Genomic DNA, 26,554 nt, shown 5'->3' on the forward strand with positions numbered 1-26,554 from the left:
TCCAATTTTAAGCTTAGTTCCCTGTCAGATGTTCCATTCCTGTAGCTGAGCAGCAGTTGTAGAAGTTTTGGGAGCTACTGGAAGAGCAAGTGATGCATGAAGCCCTGGCAGACCAAAGATGATCAAAGTCTACTTGAGATTCTTTTTAGTTGCAAAAAGAACAGAGACGTCAGGCCAAATACCTCTGTGAAACATATTGTTCTGGATGGTCACTGTGCAGTCCATATTGCTTGTTTGGAAAGATGACTGGATGTGCTTGGTAAAGCTCCAGAACACCTGCTTTATCACATCAAGGTAGTTTGACAGTCGAGGAGGCACATGCACTTCTGGCTAGAAAATAAGCAACCAACCAATGACCCAAGATATGGGACAAATAAGAAAAATAACCAAGTATAAAAAACACAAGTTCAGTCCCAGCAAGGCAGCAAAAAATAAAACTTCCAAATGGAAATCAAAATAGTTTAATCACACAAGGTGTAAGCGCTTTCACAGTTGGTAACCGCTTCATCAGACAACAGCACATTAACACAATGCAGATGTTCGTGTTTCACTGTTGCAGTCATTACATTTGGGTAATCTGCTGGCAGATTGCCCTCAGTCGGCCTGATTAACAAAGTCTTGTGTCCTGCGTCGGTTGCTGTCCCTTCTTTCCATTACGTCAGGTTGTCGGGTATAAAACATGCAGCCGACGCCATTACATCAGTCTTTCTTGCCGCGTGGTGCCCGAAGCAGAAGCAGTTCGCAAGTGCCAGTCGACCGACTCCTGAAGTTTTTGTTTTCGAGTTTCAGAACCGAAGTCAACTAAAAAGCGAAGTACCCCATTGGGGAAACTTTTTCTTGCTCCTTACCAATGTCAGGAAAAGTTAATAATCGCATTACTTGTGAGAAGCAAGTACCTCTCAAAGATTTTCATTTGTCGGACCTCAATTTTGTACTGGAAAAGCTCACTCTCCCTCCATTCGAGCCAGCTGCTACTGCAGACTTAAAATTTCTCTCCTGGAAAACAGCTTTCCTTTTAGCAGTCACTTCAGCTTGAAGGATTTCAGAATTATAGGCTCTTATGGCAGTGGAGCCTTTCATCATTTTTCATGCGGACAGGGTATCTCTCAGGACCAATCCATCCTTCATGCCTAAGGGTGGTATCCAGTGTGGCTCTTAGTCAGACCATTAATTTGCCAACTTTCTTTCCCAATCTTCAGAACAAGGGGGAGCGGATTCTGCATTCATTGGATGTACACAGACAACTTAGATTTTACTTAAGCAGAACAAAATCTGAACTGCTGGTGGCACTTGCTACAGGGGCAGAAGGAAAGGCTATTTCAAAGCAAACCATTTCCAAATGGATAAGCCATTGTATTCGTTTCTACTATATGCACCATGGAAAAACTATCCCCCAGAGGATCAGATCCCATTCCACCAGGGCTGCATCTGCTTCTGCAGCCTTTCTCAGACGTGTTCCTACCAGGGACATTCTAGAAGCTGCTACCTGGAGCTCAGTTCATACGTTCACCAAACATTACCATTTACCACTTTTCTCTAAATCTAGAGCTGGCTTTGCCACTGTTATCCTGCAGGGCCTTATAGCTGGTCCTAATGCTGTACAACTCCCTCCACCCAACCATTGCTTTGGGAATCTACCCAAATGTAATAACTGCAACAGTGAAGCACAAAGAACATAGTACAGTTGTGTACACTTACCATAAATGTAGATGTTCGAATGTATTCATTGTTGCAGTCCTGGTTACTCTCCCTCCAGCCCCCTATTTTTCATTGGCTATACCTCTTCTTTCTTTCACTATGCTTAAAAGCCCTTTTGGTGTATTTGCTTTTGGGATTGGCGGTATATTTTTTTATTTTTAATTTTATTTGATCTTTATTTAGGGGGCACCTGACATCCGGGGCAAGAAAAACTGATGTAATGGCGTCGAGTACATGTTTTATATAACCCTGACGACCTGACATCGTGGAAGAAGAAAGAGCAACCGACGCAAGACCCAAGACTTTGTTAATCAGGCGGACTGAGGGCAACCTGCCAGCAGATTACCCAAATGTAATGACTGCAACAGTGAATACACTCTAACATCTACATTTATGGTAAGTGTACACAACTGTACTTTTAAAAAGCAGTAATAGCCAATGAAAAATGCTGCTTAATTAATGAGTAAAAAACATTTACAGCATTTAAAGTCCTAGTATATAATACACACTAAAGAATTCCTAGTGCAAAATAAATCCAAGTAGGAAGCATAATATACACAATCACAACTTTAAAAATACTCCTATGGTATTAGTGTTTAAGTGGTCTCAGTTTTAAAAATGGTTTTAATTAAACCATGTTATTATTCCCGGGGTGGGTGTCGTCCTTGAAAAATAAAATCCATTTCTGTTCACATGCTTCTGTCTTAAATTTCAAGTCAACACCCCTATTGCCTTCTGGTACTAATTCTAAAACAAAAAACTTAAAATAATGATCTCCCCCTATTTCAATTAGATGTTCTAAAATCCTGTCCCTAAAGGGACTGTTTGTTTTCCCAATATAGTATGTTCACATGCTACACACTAGTACACAATATTCTTAGTACTGCAGTCCGCATAAAAGGGAAACCTCAACAGAGCAATAAAGTGTTGGATGCACAAAGCTAGATGCACTAAAAATATGTTTGCATGCCTCAGTGTCTACATGGATAGCTACCAAACCTCTGGGACTCAATTTCCTGTAGCACAGCTGCTGTTTGGCTGTCCTATTATTCTGAAATGAAAAGTTGGGTTTATCACCAACAGTGTCTCTAAGGTCATGGCTGGCGTACTGAATATTCCAATTCTTTATTATATTACAGCATATATTCACATCACTCGAGAAGGTTAATGGAAACATAATCTTCTTAACAGTTTCTCCCTGAAGCAAGGAGGGTGTGGGTGTATCAGAAGAAAAATGGTTTACCTCTGGTATTCCTATCGAAAAATACAAGCTTAATACATTCATCTACCTCTCTCTCGCTATAAAGTCATGCTTGAGTTTATCAAATGCTGATGTTCGTCGTGCATACAGCTGCAGTCATTACAGATGGGTTATCCTGCCGTCAGGCGGGTCCTCGGTCGGCCGAATTCCAAAGTCTAGGTCCGGCGTCAGTTGTCATTGCTTCTTCCCTGACGTCAGTGCGGCAGGGGTATAAAAGAGGCAGCCGACACCATTTTCTTGCCGCGCGGTGCCTGAAGCAGTTCAAGTGCCGGTCGGTCAGCTCCTGAGATTTACGAAAGTATTTCAGCCGAAGTCTTCTTGAAAGCTAAGTACCCTGTTGGGGAACCTTTTCTTGCCTCAGACCGATGTCAAAGTTAATAATTGCATTTCTTGTTGGAAGTAAATACCGCATAAGGATTTCCACTCTTTCTGTATACCTTGCTTAGGCCCAGACCACTACGTGTCGGCCTGCCGTTTTTGTGCTAGATTCAACAAGCGCACTATTAAGCGCCGGGCGGAGTTCACCCTTCATTATTTTGGCAAAAAATTATATCATTATCGGATACTAGACACCAGTTTTGAGCAAAAGGCGCAAAGATAAGGACCGACATCCGAGGTCTGCACCGACTACTGAGACCACGCTTAGGCCGACTACCGGTTCTCTGGTTCTCAACGTGGCACCTCCGCAGCCCCTGAGTACCGATGACACTTCATTACCGGTGACTGCAGTACCCGAGGTCGCAGGCTCCTCGGACCCCATTCCTCCTGCAGATACCGACGCCACTCTTGGCGGGGAAACTCAGAATTTAGACAGGCCTGCCATTTCTCAAGGTGTCTTTAGGCCTTCCTCCTTCTCTATTAAAGCTTTCACTAAATCTAAAGCAGCCATGAAAACCAAAAAAACAGGGCCCTTAGACCTCCTCTCAAGGCCCCACGCCTAAAAAGCGGATGCTTAAAATGGCTGAGGATCTGATTACTCTTATCAAGGGTTCCCAACCCCCCTCGGACAAAAGACCCAGATTTGAGGAAGAGACTACCCTTCCTCAGATCAAGCTTCTATTACCTCAGAACACTCTGAGGACCAGGATTATGCCTATTCACCTTTTGAAGACTCTGATGCTGAGGAGTCTATTCCCTCACCCCCCCCCATTATTCCTATCTAAAAATACAAGCTTAATACATTCATCTACCTCTCTCTCGCTATACCCTCTCTCTATAAAGTCATGCTTGAGTTTATCAAATGCTGATGTTCATCGTGCATACAGCTGCAGTCATTACAGATGGGTTATCCTGCCGTCAGGCGGGTCCTCGGTCGGCCGAATTCCAAAGTCTAGGTCCGGCGTCAGTTGTCATTGCTTCTTCCCTGACGTCAGTGCGGCAGGGGTATAAAAGAGGCAGCCGACACCATTTTCTTCAGTCTTTCTTGCCGCGCGGTGCCCGAAGTTCAAGTGCCGGTCGGTCAGCTCCTGAGATTTACGAAAGTATTTCAGCCGAAGTCTTCTTGAAAGCTAAGTACCCCATTGGGGAAACTTTTCTTGCCTCAGACCGATGTCAGACAAAGTTAATAATTGCATTTCTTGTGGGAAGCAAATACCGCATAAGGATTTCCACTCTTTCTGTATACCTTGCTTAGGCCCAGACCACTACGTGTCGGCCTGCCGTTTTTGTGCTAGATTCAACAAGCGCACTATTAAGCGCCGGACGGAGTTCACCCTTCATTATTTTGGCAAAAAATTATATCATATTATCGGATACTCCGACTCCAGTTTTGAGCAAAAGGTGCAAAGATAAGGACCGACATCCGAGGTCTGCACCGACTACTGCGACCACGCTTAGACCGACTACCGGTTCTCTGGTACTCAACGTGGCACCTCCGCAGCCCCTGAGTACCGATGACACTTCATTACCGGTGACTGCAGTACCCGAGGACGCAGGCTCCTCAGACCCCATTCCTCCTGCAGATACCGACGCCACTCTTGGCGGGGAAACTCAGAATTTAGACAGGCCTGCCATTTCTCAAGGTGTCTTAAGGCCTTCCTCCTTCTCTATTAATGCTTTCACTAAATCTAAAGCAGCCATGAAAACCAAAAAAACAGGGCCCTTAGACCTCCTCTCAGGGCCCCATGCCTAAAATGCAGATGCTTAAAATGGCTGAGGATCTGATTACTCTTATCAAGGGTTCCCAACCCCCCTCGGACAAAAGACCCAGATTAGAGGAAGAGACTACCCTTCCTCAGATCAAGCTTCTATTACCTCAGAACACTCTGAGGACCAGGATTACGCCTATTCACCTTTTGAAGACTCTGATGCTGAGGAGTCTATTCCCTCGGTTCCCCCAGAGGACTACTCTTTTGGGGAAACCCTGCATACATTGAGGGAACACTTTCACTGGGAAGGCCAAGATTACTCAGATTCCAAGAAAAGGCTCTGGGGATTTCTTTTGCTCCCCCAACATAGGCCCCTGGCTATCCCTCCTGTTTTAGATATATTGGATGATGTGTACACAGAAGCCAGCCTTAATCCAGATTCTTTGCCTCCAGCTCCTGTTAAACCAGACAGGTATTACCGGGTTCCTGATTCTCACCAGTTCCTATATAAAAGCCATACTGCTGACCCAGAAACTATTTCACAGGGTCCCATAGGAATTAAGGCCCTCTACTGCTAAAAACCCATTACCTTCAGAGACGGATTCCAGAGCTTTAGAAAGGTGGGGGGAAAAGGTGTACACCTCTGCCACTTTTAACTATGAGGGCATTAAACTGTCAATTCCACATGCTTAATTATCAACAGTTTTTGTTATCTCAGTTGAAAAGCAAAATGGCACAACCAGAACAACCAGATTTAAGAGTTGCAGGATTTGTTTCATGGTGCAGAGCAAGTGGGTAAACATACCTTGCAGTGTGGTTTTGATGCTTTAGAGGACTCGTGTAGAGCTGCTGTTACGGGGTCTGTTATACGTAGGCATGCTTGGCTCGAGCAAACCTTACCAGATCATGTCAAGGCTAAATTATTAGATGCGCCTCTTCAAAAAGATGTTTTGTTTGGTATTAAAGCTGAGGAGGAAAATGGAGGAAAAAGCTAAATCAATGCAAACAGTAAAGGATTTCCTGCAGGTACAACCTCCACGTTTCAGCAGAAACTGGCCTTCAAAAAAATTGGTCCTTTCCAGCCACGGACAGACCTCAAAGGGGCAGATACAGACGCCCTAGGGGCAGAGGGCAACCTCAAGGATCTTTCAGAGCCAGACAGTGGCAAGCACCAACTCCAAGAGGTGGAGAAGATAGATCACAGTCATTTAGAAAACGGACACAATGACTTCCCCCTACACCTGCCAAGCAAAGCTTTAATGGCAGCACCTTTGGGCGGAAAACTGGCATTATTCTCAAAAAACTGGCATATTGTTACAAAAGACAAATGGATCCTGGACATTATAGACAGAGGCTACAGATTCCAGTTTCACACCCTTCCAAAAATGAGAGGCATGCCAAACCTGCCACAAAATCAAAGGGCAGAGGCACAAAAACAAATTTCTGCTCTCATGGACATGAAAGCGATTCAAGAGGTACCTGCAAAAGAACAAGGTCAAGGGTTTTATTCCAGACTATTTCTGGTACCAAGGAAAGACCAAGATTGGAGACCTATCCATCCTAAACACATATCTACAGGTGCCAAAATTCAAAATGCTCACATTACAGCAACTTCTTCCCATGCTGGGCAAGGAGTCTTGGCTGGTAACATTGGACCTCAAGGAGGCATACCTGCATGTCCCTATCAGACAAGATTGCAGAAGATACCTCAGATTTCTTGCAGGTTCAACCCATTATCAATTCTCTGCATTGCCCTTTGGTTTATCTACTGCGCCCAGAGTGTTTGCGAAATGCTTGGCATCAGTAATCCCCTTCTGCAGACTACAAGGAATACAAATCTACCCATATCTGGACGACTGCCTGATCCAAGCGGACAGCAAGGAGATACTATTGCAGCACCTGGCATTTGTAATAAAACTGTTGAACTACCTGGGATACACAGTCAACAAAAAGAAATCAAAACTAATGCCCTCTCAACAAATAATTTTCCTGGGTGCCAGCTTGAATACAACCACCCAGATGGCCTACCTCACGCCAGACAAACAAGGGCAGCTGCCTCAATACTTCAGCAAAATGGCAACTTTCACCAGGCTAACTGTAAGGACAGTCCTGCAGGCTCTGGGGTTCATGGCATCTTGCATCCTACTAATCCCATGTGCAAAGCTGCATATGAGGAAACTTCAATGGTACCTAAAAAACTTATGGTCTCCGCACAGCCACAGCTTGGAAACAATTCTACCACTCATTCCATGCCTTCAAAAGGAATTTTTGTGGTGGGCTCAAGCATGCCAAAGAAACACAGGTCTCCCTTTCTGTGTACCTCAAGCAACTCAAATCATCACAACAGATGCCTCAGACTACACCTGGGGAGCACACATGACAGATCAGTGCATTCAGGGAAAATGGTCCCAAAAAGAGAAGCACCTACATATCAACCAAAAGGAAATGCTAGCTGTGCAAAATGCCATTATGACCTTCAAAGACCTACTGCATCCAGGCCAGCTATTGATAAGGACAGACAACACCACAGTAATGTGGTACATAAACAAAGAGGAGGGAACTCATTCATCCCCCCTGTGCAGGCAAGCCATGACCCTATGGAACACAGCACTGGAATTGCAAATTTGGCTACAGGCACAATTCCTGCCAGGGAAGGAAAACACACTGGCAGACAACCTAAGCAGAAATATGACAGATCCACACGAATGGAAGTTGCATCCTCAAGTTTTCACAAAGATAACTCAGGCATGGGGACAGCCAGACATAGATCTCTTTGCTACCCACAGAAATTACCAGTCAAAAAAATTCTGTTCAAGGACCTATCACCCACAGGCCTGGAAGGTGGACGCACTCTTTCAATTGGACAACATTGACCATTTATGCCTTCCTTCCTCTTCCTCTGCTGCCCAAGGTTCTATTAAAAGCCAGAGCAGAGAGGCCGCAAATGATTCTCATTGCTCCAGACTGGCCAAGACAACACTGGTATCCGCTCCTGAAGAGCCTGACACATTCCCCACCATGGATCCTACCTCTAGTACCTCTCCTGTTGTCCCAGCGCAACTACAAAACCTTTCACAGCCAGCTCAAAACCCTAAATCTAGCTGCATGGAGAATTCCTTGATTTCCCAACAGACTCTCCTTTCCAAGGAGGTGCAGGATGTCATCTTGGAGGCCAGAAGACCTTCTACTAGAAAAGCCTTCTCTGCCAAATGGAAACTATTTTTGTGCCTGGAAACAAGAAAAGGGCCAGAATCCTTGGGTAATAAATATACCTCAAATTTTACAGTACCTTGCTGAGATGTTAAATAGTGGACTTTCCTTCTCCATCAAGATCCACGCTTCAGCCATTTCTGCACAATACAACACAGATCCTCCTTTATTCTCGCATCCTCTCTTAAGGCAGTTCCTCAGAGGGGCAAAAAATATAAAACCCCTAAGGAAACCACCAATCCCTGCTTGGGACCTCAACTTCGTATTGGAAAAGCTGACCCTTCCTCCCTTTGAGCCAGCTTCTTCAACAGAACTACAATACTTGTCATGGAAAACAGCCTTTCTTCTGGCTATCACCTCAGCACGCAGGGTTTCGGAACTACAGGCCCTCATGACTGTGCAACCATTCATCATTTTCCATCAGGACAGAGTTTCCTTACGAACCAACCCTACCTTTATGCCAAAGGGTAGTATCCAGTGTAGCTTTGAATCAGACTATCCACCTACCTACCTTTTTATCCAAATCCACAAAACAAAGGGGAAAGACTACTACATTCCTTGGACATTCACAGACAACTTCGTTATTATTTGGACAGGACAAAGCCATTCAGGAAATCCGAGCAACTCTGTGTTTTATGCTACAGGTACTCAAGGAAAGGCCATTTCCAAACAGACAATTTCAAAATGGATAGCCCACTGCATACGCTTTTGTTACTCATTTCATGGAAAAACTGTGCCTGCATGCATCAGATCCCACTCCACCAGAGCCACAGCTACCTTTGCAGCTTTCCCCAGGGGGGTTCCTACCAAGGACATTTTGGAAGCAGCCACTTGGAGTTTAGTGCACACTTTCTCCAAGCACTACCACCTTCCACTATACTCTAAATCTAGAGCGGGTTTTGCCACAGCAGTCTTGCAGGGCATCCTCGCTCCTAGTTCCACCTAGTACCTACTACCCTTACTTAGCTTTGGGATTCTTCCCATCTGTAATGACTGCAGCTGTATGCACGATGAACATAGTACAGTTTTGTACCTACCGTAAATGTAGATGTTTGAGTGCTCATACAGCTGCAGTCCATGTTAACCCCCCCCCCCTCCGTCCCCTCTTAGGACAGGCCTTATGACAAACACCTTTATCATACAACATATTTGGGGTATTCTTTTATGGTGTATTTGCTTGTAACTACTGTTTTTTGATTTATCTATATTGCATGTTTGCGTAACATTATGTTTTGCCTTCCTTCTGGGGGCACCTGACATCTGGGGCAAGAAAAACTGAAGAAATTGGCGTCGGCTGCCTCTTTTATACCCCTGCCGTACTGATGTCAGGGAAGAAGCGACGACAACCGACGCCGGACCTAGACTTTGGAATTCGGCTGACTGAGGACCCGCCTGATGGCAGGATAACCCATCTGTAATGACTGCAGCTGTATGAGCACTCTAACATCTACATTTATGGTAGGTACAAAACTGTACTTTTTCAACTCTGTCATCACTATGTAACCTCATCAACCTCAAGAATTGTTCTTTAAGTATACTGCCTAGAATGTGTCTAGAATGCATGCTCGGTGTATGTAGCAGAGCATTTTGCCTCAACTTTCCTGTATAAACCTATGGAAAATACCCAATTCATTCTTAGTCACATCCAGAAATGAAATATTAGAGTGCAAGTTACAATAAACTTTAAAAATGTGGTAGTATGCAAGTAATCCCCAAAGGACAACAAACTCTGTACATCACCTTGCCTCAAAAAAAAAAAAAAAAAAAAAAAAAAATCAACAAAACGTCTATACCACAAAAGTGATGGGTTTATGTTAAAGACATTGTCAATTTCCCATTTGGCACAAGCCATGCCCATAGCTACACCAACTTTCTGCAGGTTGTAATCCTTACCAAACAAAAACACATTGTTCTTTAGAACAATCTCAGTAAGTTCACATAGCAACCTTACTTTAACATTAGTGTAGTGGTTACCTTCAATCAGTAGTTCTCTAATATTTTCTACGCCCAAGTCATTTGGTATGACAGTAAACAAAGGGGTAACAAACAATAGCTCTTTATCCATATCTATAGCTAGAGTTCCCTGATAGACATCTTGAAGTTCTTTGTATCCCTCAAAATATTTTATTATTATTATTATTTATTTTATTTTACATTTGTTGACCGGGCTAGTCTAGCTGGAGACATGTCCATTTTCAGTAGAGGCCCGGGGAGAAAAGCTCCAAGAATCATACAGATTTTTTTGCAAAGTTAAAAACAGGAGTTATACAGATAATAGAGATAGCAATATTACAAAAAATGTTTTTTTTTCCTCTTCATCCTCTTCAAATAGTACAAATTGGTGTTGCCATGGTCATTTTGTAAGGTACAGAGTAGAATTAACATGGTCATTTTGTAAGGGACTGAGGTATGATGTAGATATATATACTTGTAAGATATATGCAATAATGTAGTTTATTGATACATGAAAGGTAGCTAGTAAGGGATGAGGTGGGATAAGTGAATATGAGAAGATTTAGTCAGGGTTAGTACAGGTACATAGCCAGTGATTAAGGTAGAGTTTCAAATTCCGTTTGAAAAGTGAGAGAGACGTTTGAGATGTGATTTCAGAGGGAAGTTTATTCCAAAGTTTTCCTACATAGTTAGAGAACAAAGACTCACCTGCTGTGTTGGGTTTAGTAGTATTGATCAGTAGTTTGTTAGAGGAGCGTAGAGATGAGGTTTTTATAAGGTGCAATGAGGCTAGAGAGTACTGGGATATTGTTAGGTAGATAGTCTTATGGGCTATTATAAGCTGGTGATATTGAAGCTGATTAAGAAATTCGAGCCAGTTTAATTGTTTAAGATTTAGACAGTGATGGGCTCTGTAAGGAGAGCCTGTAGCAAATCTGGGAATGTTATTATAGGAAGTAGTTAGTTTCCTGATGTTGTTCTTTGAGAGATTAGTATAAATGGGAGAGGCGTAAAGCAGGGTGGATATTAGGTGGGTTCTGGCTATAGCAGTCTTAGCTGCTGGTGTAAGATGAGGTTTAATTCTGTAGAGGGATCCCAGTTTTTTGTTGACTGACTTTATTGTAGTGTTTATGTGAGTATCAAAGTTTAGATTGTTGTCTATTGTTATTCCTAGAAGTTTAGTGGTAGGGTCAGGAGAGATAAGAGTACCACTGCTAGAAGTGAGACTGAAAGGTAAAGATGTGGACTTTTGGGTTGGTGAGAAGAGTAGCAGTTTAGTTTTTTTGGGATTCAGAAGGAGGCAGCGTTGAGAAAACCATAGTTCAACAGTGTTGAATGCTTTTTGGGTAAGAGACTGTAGTTCAGTTTGAGAAGAGGCTAAGCAGATTATGGTAGAATCATCTGCATATTGAATGCAGGTGGAATAAGGAATGGCTGTTTGCAGGTCATTAATGAAGATGGAAAATAAGAGTGGGCCTAATATAGATCCTTGAGGAGGGACACCGAGAGAGATAGGAAGGTGATCGGATAGTTTATTTTTCCAGAGTACAGCCTGGTGACTATCATCAAGGTAAGATGTAAACCAGTTCAAGGCAAGAGGATCTAGTGAGAGAGTATTCAGTGTATGGAGTAGTAGTTGGTGGTTAACCATGTCAAAAGCTTTGGATAGGTCAATGAAGGCTGCAGATGAAAGACAATTATTGTTACGATTATTGTTGATGCTGTTTGTGAATGATAGCAGTGTAGTGGTGGTACTATGGAAAGGTCTGAAGCCATGTTGACAGCGAGTACGTTGTTCTGGAGAAGGTGGTTGAGTAGTTGTTTATGGATGCATTTTTCCATAATTTTTGCAGTAGGGGAAAGTAAAGCTATGGGGCGAAAGTTAGAAAAGTCATTGGAGCTCCCACCTTTGTGTAGTGGGATGATGTGTGAAATTTTCCATATTGAAGGGACAGTTCCTTCACTTATTGTTCTATTTATCAGAATAGAAATAGGGTAGGCAATGGCTTTAGCTCCTTTTTGCAAGAATTCTGCTGGGAGTTTGTCAGCTGAGGGGGTGGTAGGTTTTAACTTATGTAGAAGAGAGGAAATGTAGGAGGTAGATACTGGTTGGAGGTGAAGTAGAGGAGGTGGATTTGTAGAGGAAGTGGTTAGATTAGATGTGTCAGGAGATAGGTGGCTAGCTAGAGTTTGGATGGTATCAGTGAAGAAAGAGTTAAAGGCATTTGCTGTTTGTGTGAGATTCTCAGTGTTAGAGCCTAGTGGGTTAGGTGGTGTTAGTTGGCCTGGGTAAAGAAGATTATTAATAGAAGTCCAAAATTTTTTGGGTTCTTTGAGAGAGGTTTGTTGTAGCTGAAGATAATTCTTTTTGTCTAGAATTATGGCTTTTTTGTATTTTGTGTTCTCTAAAGGTTTGGCGGTCTGTTGCATTCTTAGTTGTACACCATTTTGCCCAGGATTTGTTTCTAAGTTGGATTTTTTGTTTAGTGTTGTTAGTGAGCCAAGGGGCTGGTTTAGCTTTAATTCTAATAGAGCGAATTGGAGCGTGGTGATCCAGGGTGGCTAAGAATGTGGAGTTACAGTATTCCACTGCTTCATTTAGAGGGAGATATTTTAATAGTATCCAATTACATTGTTTTAGTTCTGTTTGGAAAAGTTCTGGGTTAAATTCCTTTTTTAGAGCGTATTTTTCTGAGAGTGTTAGGGAATATTATGTTGGTTTTATGTCTGATAATATATGTAAGTGAGGTGGTCACTTATATCATCTGGAAGGGTTCCTGTTGTGTAGGATTGCTGAGGATTATTAGTAAGTATCCAATCCAAGGTACTTTCTTTGTTATTGAGTCTATTAGTTCTGGTAGGGGAGTTTATAAGTTGTGAGAAGCCATACAGATTAATGTGGGTAGAGGGATTAGTATTAGTACAGGAATTCCAATCTATATTAGTCGCAGAGGACCATGGTTTCTTGCGGGAGATTAATAGAAAGCCAGTTGAGGATATGCTCTAGTATATTGCTGTTATTTCCTGGGGGAAGATAAACACAGATAATATTTATGGTTTTATTTGTGTTTACCTGAAGTTTACAGATAATTATTTCTGCAGAAGAGTCTATAGGTAAGTTAGGATGTAAGGTGCTGACTTGTAGCTCTGTTTTATAAAGGATTGCCACACCCCTCCCTTTTTGGAAGTACGGTCAAGTCTGAAGATATTGTAGCCAGGTGGGGTAATTTCATTATCTTTAATGGTGGGTTTTAGCCATGTTTCTGATTAACATAGGATATCAAATGGGTGAGATTGTAATGGGGCTTGTACCTGTGCAATTTTATTGCAAATACTACATATGTTTAGATGTGCTATTGAGAGTGAGTTGGTAGGTTTGTTGGGTGTTAGGATTTTAGTTATGTTTTGTTTGTTGTTTGCATTAATAGTGGGTATTACATCCACAATAGGTCTCGGACTCCTCTACATAGAGAGGGGTTCTGTAACCCACCCATGGCTGGACACAATGGGGCGCATGGGTGGGTTAACAATACTCTTATCTCTCTTTGGAAGACCATAAATAGTCTGTATCACTGGATTGTCTACACAAAAATACTTGGATATCCTCAGTAATCATGCCTGTAATCAGAAAATCAAGAATCAGAACAGCCACTCTATCAGGGCTTTAACAGTACTAGCGTTGACAAATATAAAGGTAGCCTGGTCACCAAGTAAAGTAAGCATGGCCTGTACATATTTTTCCCTGTCAAGTGTAACGGTACCCCCTCCTTTGTCTGCAGGGTGAAATTCAACAGTATGCATTCTTATTCAACAAGTGCTTCTTTTTCATCTCTTGTCATATTAAAGTATTCACAGGCACGTTCCCCATTAAAAAAATCCCTAATTTCAGATTCACGTAGGTTACAAAATGCTTCAATAGTGGGGTATATCTTGGGTATGTAGGTGCTAGGTTTTTTAAACACAGGATACTCAGCATTATTTCCATGATTAGAGAACTCAAACCATGGAGTTAAATCTCTGACAAACAGTCTCAGATTAAGTTAAAACATCAGTCAGTTTGGGAGGTTACAAAAGAAAGGCCTTTATTCAGCACAGAATAATGTGCGTGTTAGTTCAGCACTAGAAAGATTAACAATCAAGTCACCTTTGTGCTGCAAGTGTTCATGTACACCATACGATCTCCTGTTTGTAGCTGGCTTACTCTCCCTCTCCTCCTCCTGCTCTGAGACCGAGGCAACCGTTTTCTTTACAGTAGGAAGTGGTTGAGCCAGCGAAAAAGAAAAATTCATTCTGGGTGGCTCAATGTTCAAAACGTCAGTATTGTTTATTAAAGCAGAGTCGGTTCTATTCATAACTTCACTTGTGGCCATGTCCGAAGTTGATTTTGCAACGTAGATGGCATCTTTGGCATTTACAGCAATCGAGGACTTCCCTCCGACCGTTGAGGCTTCCACTGCCTTCTCCTTGGGTCTGACGTCACGCTGGCATGCGAACAGAAATGGATTTTATTTTTCAAAGCTGACACCCACCCCGGGATTAATGCTGACATGGTTTCATTAAAACCATTTTTAAAACAGAGACCACTTAAACACTAATACCATACGAGTATTTGTGATTGTGTATATTATGCTTCCTCCTTGAATATTTTTGCACTAGGGATTCTTTAGAGTTTTTATTCGATACTAGCACTTTAAATGCTATAATTGTTTTTTTACTCAATAATTGAGCAGCGTTTTTCATTGGCTGTTGCTGCTTTTTAAGCTTTATTGTGTTAATGTGCTGTTGCCTGATGAAGTGGTTACCAACCGTGAAAGAGCTTACCTTGTGTGATTAAACTTTATTTTTATTTCCATTTGGAAGTTTTATTTTTTGCTGCCTTGCTGGGACTAAACTTGTATTTTTGTACTTCCGGCTAGAAGCCAGTCATTTTCAGTTCAGAGCACTGCCATTTAGACTCACCACAGCCACCTTGATAGTACCTGTCAACCAAACTTCCGGCAAGTAGACTGTCATCACTATGCCTGCAAGCTTCTTGTGTTACTGTACCAGCATTCTGCAACTCATTTGATTCTTTGTCTGTTGTAATCCATGGCAGCATCAGTCACCCTTGTACGGTTTGTAAGGTTTTAAGAGCCCTTTGGATCCTTTCTGTCTAGTGGGTCCATCCCGCATCGGCCAAGAAATTATCCTGTCAGACTTGCTGTAGTTTGCAGACTGCATGTTCACTGATGATTAGTGTCCCCTCTGGTTTCCATGTGACATCTTTCTTTCCCTTGTCACGGACGATGGTAACTATGATTTCATCCCTTCTGGAATGGAAGCATTTTGAATTGAGAGCAGTCCAGGTCACCTGGTCCCAAATAGAGACCAATCTTCAAATCAGTGTACTGGAGATGCCGATGGCTCTCCTCATGTGGCAGGCATTTCAGGACCACCTCCACATTGGTGTGATTGTTGTTCAGATGGACAGCATGCATGTCTGATATATACATCAGCAAGCAAAGCTGAACCTCTTCCAGTTTCCTTTGTTGGGAAACCATGAGGGTTTGGCGGTGGACAAGGTCTTCCGAGAGCATTCTTCTTGCATCACATATCCAGTTTAAATCTAGTATTAAAAAGAACAAATTGAGCAAATCGAACCTTCTACCAAATGAGTGGTTTCTCATTTCATCAGTGGCATCCAAGATCTTCAGCCACTGGGGCCAGCTGTGCTATGATCTGTTTGTAGCCCCATCCACTATCAAATGCAGCAGGTTCTTTGCCTTGATCCTGCAGGAGGAACAGTCCCCAAAGAAAGCTCTGATACATACTTTGTCCCCTGGGACTCCTTTGTGCTTATCCTCAACTCTGCTTATAGTCAAATTCCTTCAGAACGCAGCCTGTTACAAAGTGGGTACAATTCTCTGTCCTCTTGGGCCTTATCCTGTTTGGTTCCCCTTTCTTTGGGCTCATTTAGTTCAACTGGTTTGTGTCCTGGATCCCAGCCCAGCTCTGTCTCCGTTATCCAGTAGACCTCATCTGGACGTCAAATTCCTCAAGCTGAATGGTTAATTTCTCCGTTTTCAATGATGACCAGAAATTCCTGGCTTTCCGCTGATGTCTAAATCCTAATCTGTTCATTTCAAATGCTCTTCACCAGGAAGATTTACTGAAGTGGAAGATGTGTTCAATTTGGGCATGCTCCAAGGGCTTATACCCTTTTTTGTTCCCACTTCTATTTTGGAGTTTCAGCACAACTTTTTCTATCAGGGGCCAGTCACTGTACGATTAAAGTCCAGTCAGTTGCTATTCTAAATTTCATGTGGGTGAACATACCCTCATCGCTTCCTTTAGTGTTTTTGAAGGGTAATTTTTTTGTTGCGTCCACCATTTAGAGATCCGGTGACCCCCACAACATTACTGTTTTATATTAGGGGCCTCACTTTCGCCCCTTTTGAACCTGCAAGCACTGCTGACCTGAAGTTTGTCATGGAAAGCACTTTTTTCCGGTAGCTATTATATCCACTCGGAGGATTTTAGAATAGCAAACATGGTCACGTACGCCTTCTTGTCTAGTCTTTCATAAGGCCCTGGTGTCTCTCAGACCAGTCCCAATTTTCTGCCTAATGTGGCCTTTGTATCTTATTTGATTCTATTTACAGGTCTTCATTCCCAATTTTTCTAACAAAAAGTGAATATCTGGTGCATTCTCTAGATTTTCACCACCAGCTGCACTTCTTACATTGTACGGAAGACTTTTGAACATGTGACCATCTTTGCCTCCTTCAAGTTGGGTTCCAGTGTTTTTAAGTTACCTTGTCCAGGAGGCTGTCTGAATGTATCACCTTTGTAAAGTCTAGGGGGCTGTCCTTGCCCTACAAACCAAAAAGCACACTCTTGTAAAGTGGTTGCTGCATGCATTTGTTTTTCTTCAGTACTGTCCCTATTGATGATGTTTGTGCAATTCGTACATGGCTTACACTTCATACCTTTAATCTCCCATTATAAGCTTGAGTTACAATCTAGATCAGGGACTGCCTTTTGTTTCACCATTCTCAGGAACATCCGTAGTACCTCCCAGGGTTCATGTAGTTGGGGACTCTGTCTCATTCATTGAAGTGAATGAAAAAGACATCTAATGCAAAAGTTTATCATAATGTTTGCTCCATGTTGACTTCTGTCTACCTCAACTTTAACTGCACCACCACCAACAGTAACATATTGTCTCCCGTCTCTGGCTTTTGTTGGACTGCATTGATTTTTACCCAGATCCTTGGCTTTTAGTATTCTGCTGGTTTGCATCTGATAACTGAGGGGTGTCACTTGGAGGGGATTGTTACGTCTTTGTGTGGGGCAAACTCTATGAGAAGGACCAACAGGGTGACAGTGTTTTATGGGAAGGGGAGGAACAACCTGAGCCGTGCAGCTGAAGGTGTGGTTTGAAGTGCTGAAATTCTGATCCATTTGGATCTAATCTAGCCAGTTGTTTAGATGGCAGAAGACCACACGGATGTAGTGTTATGGTAAGTATGTGACATTCATGTATGTAACTTAACCTGGCTGACACTGTTATTTGATTATCCATAGCATTTCTTCTTGACTACATATACATATGCAGCTTGGCAAACTTTTTTTCCTTTTTCTTTGTTTCTGGTAATAATCACTTGTGGGTTTTTGTCATCAGCCTGACCTCTTAAAACAGAAGTGGAGTGAAAACAACAATAGCCGGATCATTAGTGAAGCTGGTAGAAGTGAAAGAAAGTTCGCAACAGCTAACAAAATTGAGGTAAGCCGGCCAAAATGCAGATAACACAATTCATTTAGCTACAATATGAAGTACTATTTTCCACTTGCCATCAAATTACTCTAGGTATTTATATGATATTGCCTCATATCTTGTTTGTGTGCTTGCAAATTCAGACATTGTTGAAGAACAGAGGTATACTTTAAAGGTAGTCAGCTGTTTTCTTTTAAACAAAAATCCTTGTGAAGGACTGAAAACCTACTGTATAAAACAAAGTATAAGGACATGAGTCCGTCTAAATTCCTTTACCCTGGAACATTCCAGGTACTTTTTCTTAACCCGTGGTCTTTTGTAATAACTTTTCTTGGGTACTGATCCAATTGTTTGGCTAAGTTTTTTTTTTTTTTATTTTATATTTTTCCTTTCTCTGTCCTTGGCGATAATTGTTTGTCTGTTTATGTGAGCAGGATATCTTGAAGCAGAAGTGGAGTGAAAACAGCTATAGTAGGATTGTTAGAGATGCCATTGGAAATGATCAAAGGTTTGCAACAGCCAATAAAATTGAGGTAAGCAAACCAAAATGCACATAGTATTGTCATACTCTAAGTGAATTGTCTTTTCCACTTGCCAATAAATAACTTCAGGTCTGCTGTGTGATTTTTGCCTCCTATTTTGTTTGTGCCGTGCTTAACAAAACTGTAAATTCAGACCTTGTAGAAGAACAGAAGCATATAGTCAGTCAACTGCTCTGTCTTAAACAAGAGAAATGTTTGTTGTGATAAAAAAAACAGACTAAAACTAGTTTATAAGGACGTAATCACAGAACTTAAATTGCTTGACATTGGAACCTGTTGGATACTTTTATTTAAATTAGCTATCTGTAATGACTTTGTGACTACAGATTATAATACTTGGCAGTGTTTTAAATGTTTTCTTTCTTTTTTTCTTTTTGTTGAAAATCACTTGTGAATTTGTCTCAGCCGGATGATATCATGAAACAGAAATGGAGTGAAAACAGCTGTAGCAGGATCGTTAGATATGCCGGTGGAAATGAAGAAGGGTTAGCAACAGCCAGTAAAATAACTGAGGTAAGTAAGTCAAAATGCAAATATTTTGTGTTGTAGTGAAGTCAATTTTATTTGCTGACAAATTAGATTGGGTCCATTGTGTCTCTTTTGTGCTGCATGAAATAAAACAGTACATTTTTGTACCATTTTTGTTTGTTACATACAAGTAGTTGCATACAGATCTTGTACCAACTTTATGCAAGCTCTTCTGTTTTTTTTTTTTTTTTCCTTCTGACTTGCAGTGTAACCTATCTCCTGTTCAGGCAAGGTATGGAATGTAATTTGTTTTAATTGTTTAGATTTGTTGACCAGGTTAGTGTCACTAATCTAGTGTTGTGTTTTCATGGGAGACCTGAGGTGGTATTTTTTATTTATTTTACATTTGTTAATCGGGATAGTCCAGCTGGATATATGTCCATTTTCAGTGGAGGCCCGGGGAGAAAAGCTCCAAAGAGACAATTAAAGAGAACATACAGACAAACTTGGGTACATATTTCACCTAGATCCTTTAAGGTATCTAGTTAATGACACTTATAGGTATAAATTGCAGACACTTGCAGATTAAAGTCACAGACTGATACATATTTCAACTAGATCCAGTAGGGTATCTGGTTATTGACACATATAGGTATAGGCTGCAGACACTAGATGGATACAGTTACAGTAGTCATTAAGCAGTATTACATTGTTAATAGTAACATTGTTATATGAATATTATCATAACTTTGATATGGTACATGTTTATATGCAAGTAACACATATGACTCTAGTTAAGGACAATAGTTACAATAGTACTGAAGTGGTGCAGATATTAGTCTGGAGTAGAGCATGGACATAACCATTTGTTACTGAGGAAGCTGCGGATAGTTTTTTTTAAATTTAGGCAGTGAGGTTATCAGGGATAAGGATATGGGTAGGGAGTTCCAGATTTTGGCCACATAAGAGGAGTAAAGGGAATCTCCTGCATGGTTGTTGGATCTAGTAACAGCTAACTGTAGTTTATCAGTTGAGCAGAGTTGCCTGGAACATGAATATTGTTGGATAATGTTACCCAGTGAAGGAGATATATTTTGTTGATAGAGTATCTTGTGAGTAGTAACTAGCTGACTATAGATAAGTAAGTTAGGTAGTTCCATCCAACCCAATTGCTTTAGGTTTAGGCAGTGATGAAGTTCTGTATGAGCTGTTGGCGAATTTGGCTATCTGATTGTAGCAGGTTGTCATTTTATTGATTTCTGTTTTGGATAAGTTAGTTGGGATGGGTGAGGCATACAGTAGTGTTGAGAGAAGGTGTGAACGTGCAATTGTAGAGGGCTGGTTTGCCACAGCTGTTTTACAAAGCATGTTTGTCAGCTCCTGCTACTTTATAATTTGCCAGCCTCCCTACTCTGCTTTGGGATTCTATTCAATAGTCAGGACTGCAGCAATGGAAGAGGAAGAAGAACATAGTACAGTTTGTACCTAAATGTGAGTTTACCTGCTTATATTTTATATCTATATGTATATATTGTTGTATATATTATACATTTTTGGTGCAGGGTTGTTTGGGACTTGTCTTTTGGGTCTTCTGACATCTGGGGGGGCAAGACTGATATTTCTAGCATTATGGGTCAGGAATGCTTTGTGCTTGTAGAGGCTGCCTAGCTTTTTGTTAGTATTTTTAATGGCCAGATTAATATGTACATCAAACTTGAGCTTATTATCAATAGTAATGCCAAGTAGTTTAGTCTGGGTATCAGGTGATATGGGGGTACCGTTATTAGAGTGGATAGTAAAGGTGCATGTGGGGGCAGTTGTAGTTGAGGGATAGAATAACAGAAGCTTGTTTTTTGGGGGTTTGAGGATTAAGCCATTCTCAGTGAGCCATGTTTCCACTGAGTGAAAGTTATCCTAGGTATTTTTGTGGAGGTCTAGTAAAGTAGGGGCATTAGATATGATAGTTGAATCGTCTGCATATTGTATAAGGGTTGAACTTTTTGTAGCTGAGTGGAGATTATTTGTAAAAATTGAGAATAGCAAGGGGCCTAGTATAGATCCCTGAGGAACTCCCGAGTGTAACAGGTAAGAGTGGAGATAAGGTCTTATTCCATAGTACTGCCTGTTGTCTATTAAGGTAGTCTCTAAACCAGGAGACTGATAAGTTATCAAGGCCTAGGTTTACAAGGGGAGATTAATTTCTCATGGTTAACCATATCAAATGCCTTTGATAGGTCAAGGAAGAGGGCTGAAGAAAGTTTACCATTATTCCTGTTGTGATTAATGGTATCTGTGAACGCTAGCAGGGCAGTAGTGGTGCTATGTCCTGGCTGAAACCCATGTTGTGTATGAGATAGGATCCCTTGATCCGTGAGATGTGTCATTAATTGATGGTGGATACATTTTTCTAATATTTTAGCAAGTGGGGATAGTATTGCTATTGGTCTGTAGTTAGATATGTCATAAGAATTTCCCCCTTTGTGTAGGGGTATAATATAGGCAGTTTTCCAGATCAAGGGTACTGAACCTTCTGATATGGATCGGTTAATTAGGATTGAGACTGGTTTAGCTATTTCATTTGCTGCTTACTAGGGGGAAGTATGGTCAGGGCATCGAGGAACTTCCCTCCTTATTCTAATATAGCATTATTACCCTTTCAAGTAGGTCAGACCTGTGCTGAGTGAGGTCATAATGGATAGCTATTCTTGACGACAGAGGACACAGCACGTATGTGTGTGTGTGTCTGAATTTGTACAAGGGTGCAGTTAGAAAAGTATTTTAAAAGTCCAGGGACTATTCAGGTTTTCATTTGTGAACATGGCATCTCTTACATGAAACGAACAGAGCTACCACCAACTCAGGCAGATGGGACCATTAGTTTAAATGCCTCATCCAAAGGGTACCCCCCCCCCCCCATACTGCACAGCAGTACATCTATCTGATCTACAAATAGAATCCACAGAGATGGAGAATGCTGTCCTGTCTTTGGCTTTAAGGGTGAGAAGAATCTCCCAGTAACATTGTGCCATGGGAGAAGGGAGAACTCAAACCATATAATAAAGCACAGTCCTGAAAAACAGTATAAAGTCAAGTAAAAAAAAATCCCATGTGAGTTCCAACATAATTATTCTTTCCCTATGCCCCCTTCTGCAGACTATAACCCAGGCATTTACTTGGTGTCTCTTTGAGCACCTCCTGCTATTAATGAATTAATTATTTAATGCAATAAATAAAGCAATCATTGACAGGTAGTATAAGTACTGCAGCAGCTTTTATTGAAAAACCCACAATTCCTGCAAAAATCCTAAATATAGCATACTAATTTGGGGGGTGGGGTCTTCCATGGTTGCAGGACACCTACATCTCAATTTTGACTTTGCTGTGTCCTCTGTCGTCAAGCAAAGCTATCCATTCTGACCTCACTCAGCACAGGTCTGACCTACTTGAAAGGGTAATAATGCTATATTGTTGCATCATACACCTCCAGAGTCAATAGAGCTGGATCATGGACAAATGGAGCCTTATGCATGGCAATGGATCAGGCCCCTGCCAGCAGTGCCAATATCCCATTACTTGGCCGTCTCTTCCCAGTTGTTCTTCGTGTTTCACTGTTGCAGTCATCACATTTGGGTTATCTGCTTGCAGTAAGCCCTCAGTCGGCCTGATTTTCAAAGTCTTGGGTTTTGCATCTGTTGCTGTCTCATCTTTCATGATGTCAGGTAGTCAGGGGTATAAAGCATGCTTCCAACGCCATTACACCAGTCTTTCTAGCCATGCTGTGCAAGAAGCAGAAGCAGTTCGCAAGTGCCGGTCGGCAGACTCCTGAAATATTCGTTTTAGAGTTTCAGATCCGAAGTCTTCAACTAAGCTAAGTACCCCGTTGGGGATCCTTTTTCTTTCTCTAAACCGATTTCAGTAAAAGTTAACAATTGTATTTCTTGTGGAAAACAAATACCTCATAAAGATTTTAATTCGTACTGCATTCCTTGCCTAGGCCCAGACCATGACGTACCTCGCTGTCTGTTTTGTGCCTTATTCAAACCTCGTACTATTCGTTGGTTCATTTTCACATCTAAATATTTTGGTACTCTGTCCAATTATCCAGAAACGGCTTTGGTAAGCCACCCGACTACCGACATTCCGCAAAAACACAAAGATGAAGACAGACCGCATAGGTCCAAAGCTGCCGACGACACTTCTCCTAAGCTAGCCGCCAATTCGCATGTATGTTGCAGGTATGCCGTGAGATGCTTCTTCGACTGTGGAACCTGCAGATGTCTCTACCGTGGATGGGTCCGGAGCTGCTGTGCAGGCACCGGCTTCTGAGGGTGTATTCAGGCCCTACTGATTTGCATATTAAACCAACACCACCATCTTCAAGGCCTAAAACTCAATCCATGCCTAGAAAACAGATGCCCAGACCGCATGGTCAGGCCCCTATGCCTAAAAAGCAAATGATAAGAACGGCTGAAGACCTTATTACTCTAATCAGGGGAAACCACCCTTCTCTCTCTGAGACCTAAGACCGATTTTCCTTCTGATTTTTTTTTATCAGGATTCTGAAATTTCTGTTTTCTCTGATGACCAGGAGTTGCCCTTACCTACCTATGAGGACTCTGATGCAGAGGACTCCATTCCCTCTACTTCTCCAGAGGATTTCTCTTTTGGTGAAACCTTGCATACTCTTAGGGAACATTTCCACTAGGAAAGCCAGGATTACTCTGACTCCAAAAAGAGGCTTAGGGAATTCTTACTCCTACCTCAACACAGGCCTTTAGCTGTACCTCCTGTACTGGACATTGTAGATGATGCCTTCTCGGAATCTAGCCTGGCCCCTGACACTTGACCTCCTGCTCCCAGAAAACCTGACTGGTATTACAGGGAACCTGACTCTCACAAGTTCCTCTTTAAAAATCCTACTGGAGATCCTGAGACCATTTCACAGGGACCGAAGGGCATTAAGGCTACTACTGCCAAAAACCCTACCCTATCTGATAGAGATTCCAGGGCCTTGGATAGATGGGGTGCGAAGGTATACACTTCTGAAACTTTGGCCATTAGGGCCTTAAACTGCTAGTTTCATATGTTAAAGTATCAGCAACATATTATTGGAGTGCTTAAACAGAAAATTATAATTCCTGAGTGTGCTGAAAATAAAGAATTACAGGATTTAATGCGTTCTGTTGAACAACTTGGAAAAATAGTTTACAGTATGGTTTTGATTCATTAGAGGCATCTTGCAGGGCTGCTGTCACTGGGTCTGTACTTAGAAGGCATGCTTGGCTTAAGGAGCAATCTTTGCCAGATCATGTTAAAACTAAATTACTGGATGCTCCCTTAAACCAAGATTGCCTGTTTGGCAACAAAGCAGAAGTAGTACTTAAAAAGATGGAGGAAAAGCTAACTATGCAAACTGTTAAAGATTTCCTGCAAGTACAGCCTCCCAAATTTAGTAGGCATTGGCCTTCTAAGAATTGGTCCTTTCCTGCCTCTTCCAGGTCTTCTTAGTCCAAACCCAGAACCAGCAGAACACCCAGGCTTCAGCCCCAAGGTACTCCCAGGCCTAAGCAGTGGGGGGCTCCCACTTCCAAAGCTGGGAGTAATAAGACACCCCCCTATGGTAAACTGTCACAATGACTTAAATTTAAACCTTCCAAGCCCTGTTCAACTGACTGTTCCTTTAGGGGGAAAGATCGCCCTGCATGCAAAAAGTTGGGAACTCGTTACCCAGGACAAATGGGTTTTAAATATAGTTTCCTAAGGATACAGATTCCACTTCCACTCCTTACCAACCCCAAATGGTTGGCCAGACCTACCCCCAAATCAGTGGGCAGAGGCTAAAACGCAAATTCTGTCTCTTCTAAGCATCAAGGCTATTCAACCTGTCCCAGAAGAAGAATTGGGGGCAAGGTTTCTACTCGAGACTTTTCCTGGTACCCAGAAAAAGACCATTCATGGCGTCCTATTCTGGACCTGTCTATCCTAAACACTTTTTTGGAAATCTCAAAATTCAAAATGCTAGCTCTTCATTATCTGCTTCCCATGCTAGGCAAAAATGCCTGGTTGGCAACACTGGATTTAAAGGAAGCCTACCTGCACATCCCAATAAGGGAATCTTGCAGAAGATACCTATGCTTCAGAGCAGGCTACATGCACTATCAGATGTTCTTTGTGTTTCACTATTGCAGTCATTACATTTGGGTAATCTGCTGGCAGGTTGCCCGCAGTCGGCCTGAATAACAAAGTCTTGGGTCCTGCGTCTGTTGCTGTCTCCTCTTCCATGAAGTCAGGTCGTCAGGGGTATACATGCAGCCGACGCCATTTTATTTAGTCTTTCTTGCCGCGCGGTGCCCAAAGCAGAAGCAGTTCACAAGTGCCGGTCAGCCGGCTCCTGAAATTTTCATATTAGAGTTTTAGAACCGAAGTCTTCAAACTAAAGCTAAGTACCTCTATGGGGAAACTTCTTGCTCCTTACCAATGTCAGTAAAAGTTAATAATTGCATTACTTGTGGGAAGCAAATACCTCATAAGGATTTTCATTTGTACTGTATTCCTTGCCTAGGACCTGATCACAACATGCCTTGCTGTCGGTTTTGTCTAGATTTAACCAACGCACTCTTAAGTGTCAGTATATTTTTGCTTCTAAATATTTTGGCTCAAGATTTAATTATCCTGAAATGTCGTCTGTTAGCAATCCAACTACCAGAGTTCATAAAAAATGCAAAGAAAAAGACAGAGACAGACCGAGGTCCAAAACCGACGACTAAGCTTTCTCCTAAGCCAGTCGCCGGTACTCAGTGAGGCGTTTTCACAGTCCCTGATGCCTGCTACTTTTGAGTCGCAGGCCTCTACTGAGACCCATTCGGAGTCGGGTATGCCACGAGATTCTCAGAGTATTGAACACGCGGATGTCTCTCCTTTGGATGGGTCCAGACTCGCTGAGCAGGCACTGGCTTCTGAGGGTGATGTTCATTGTGTTACACTGCTGCAGTCATTACACTTGGGTTATCCTGCCGTCAGGTGGTCCCTCAGTCGGCCCGAGTTCCAAAGTCTTGGTCCGGCGTCTGTTGCTGTCGCTTCTTCCCTGATGTCAGTACGCCAGGGGGTATATAAGATGCAGCCGACGCCATTTTCTTCAGTCTTTCCTGCCGTGCCCGAAGCAAAAGCAGTTCGCAAGTGCCGGTCGGCCGACTCCTGAGATTTTCATTCCGAATCCAGAACCGAAGTCTTCTACAAAGCTAAGTACCCCGTTGGGGAAACTTTTTCTTGCCTCAGACCGATATCAGTAAAAGTTAATAATTATATTTCTTGTGGGAAGCAAATACCTCATAAGGATTTCCATTCTTATTGTAGTCCATGCCTAGGCCCAGACCACGACGTCACAGGTTGTCTGTTTTGTGCTAGGTTTAACAAGCGCACTATTAAACGTCGGTTTGATTTTGCCCATTATTTTGGCAGAAAATTCAATTACACCATTCCGTCGGGACAACCGGAATTCACAAAAAGCGCAAAGACAAGGACGGGCATCCGAGGCCCAAAACTGACGACAAAGCCTCTTCTAGGCCAGTCGCCGGCTCTC

General features: G+C 42.1%; 1 protein-coding gene across 4 annotated transcripts in view; it reads left to right on the plus strand.

Annotated features, from left to right (window-relative positions):
• LBR (lamin B receptor) overlaps positions 1–26,554 on the plus strand; it is a 962,918-nt gene that overhangs the window by 305,002 nt on the left and 631,362 nt on the right. For all 4 annotated transcript variants that reach the window (XM_044059838.1, XM_044059844.1, XM_044059847.1 and 1 more), the window contains 3 exons: positions 17,873–17,974; positions 18,400–18,498; positions 18,913–19,020. In XM_044059838.1, the coding sequence (XP_043915773.1) occupies positions 17,873–17,974; positions 18,400–18,498; positions 18,913–19,020 (309 nt within the window). The remainder of the gene's footprint in view (positions 1–17,872; positions 17,975–18,399; positions 18,499–18,912; positions 19,021–26,554) is intronic.

The sequence above is a fragment of the Protopterus annectens genome, chromosome 1.part2 (assembly GCF_019279795.1).
Source record: "Protopterus annectens isolate FY-2018-M chromosome 1.part2, PAN1.0, whole genome shotgun sequence".
Lineage (NCBI taxonomy): Eukaryota > Metazoa > Chordata > Ceratodontiformes > Protopteridae > Protopterus > Protopterus annectens.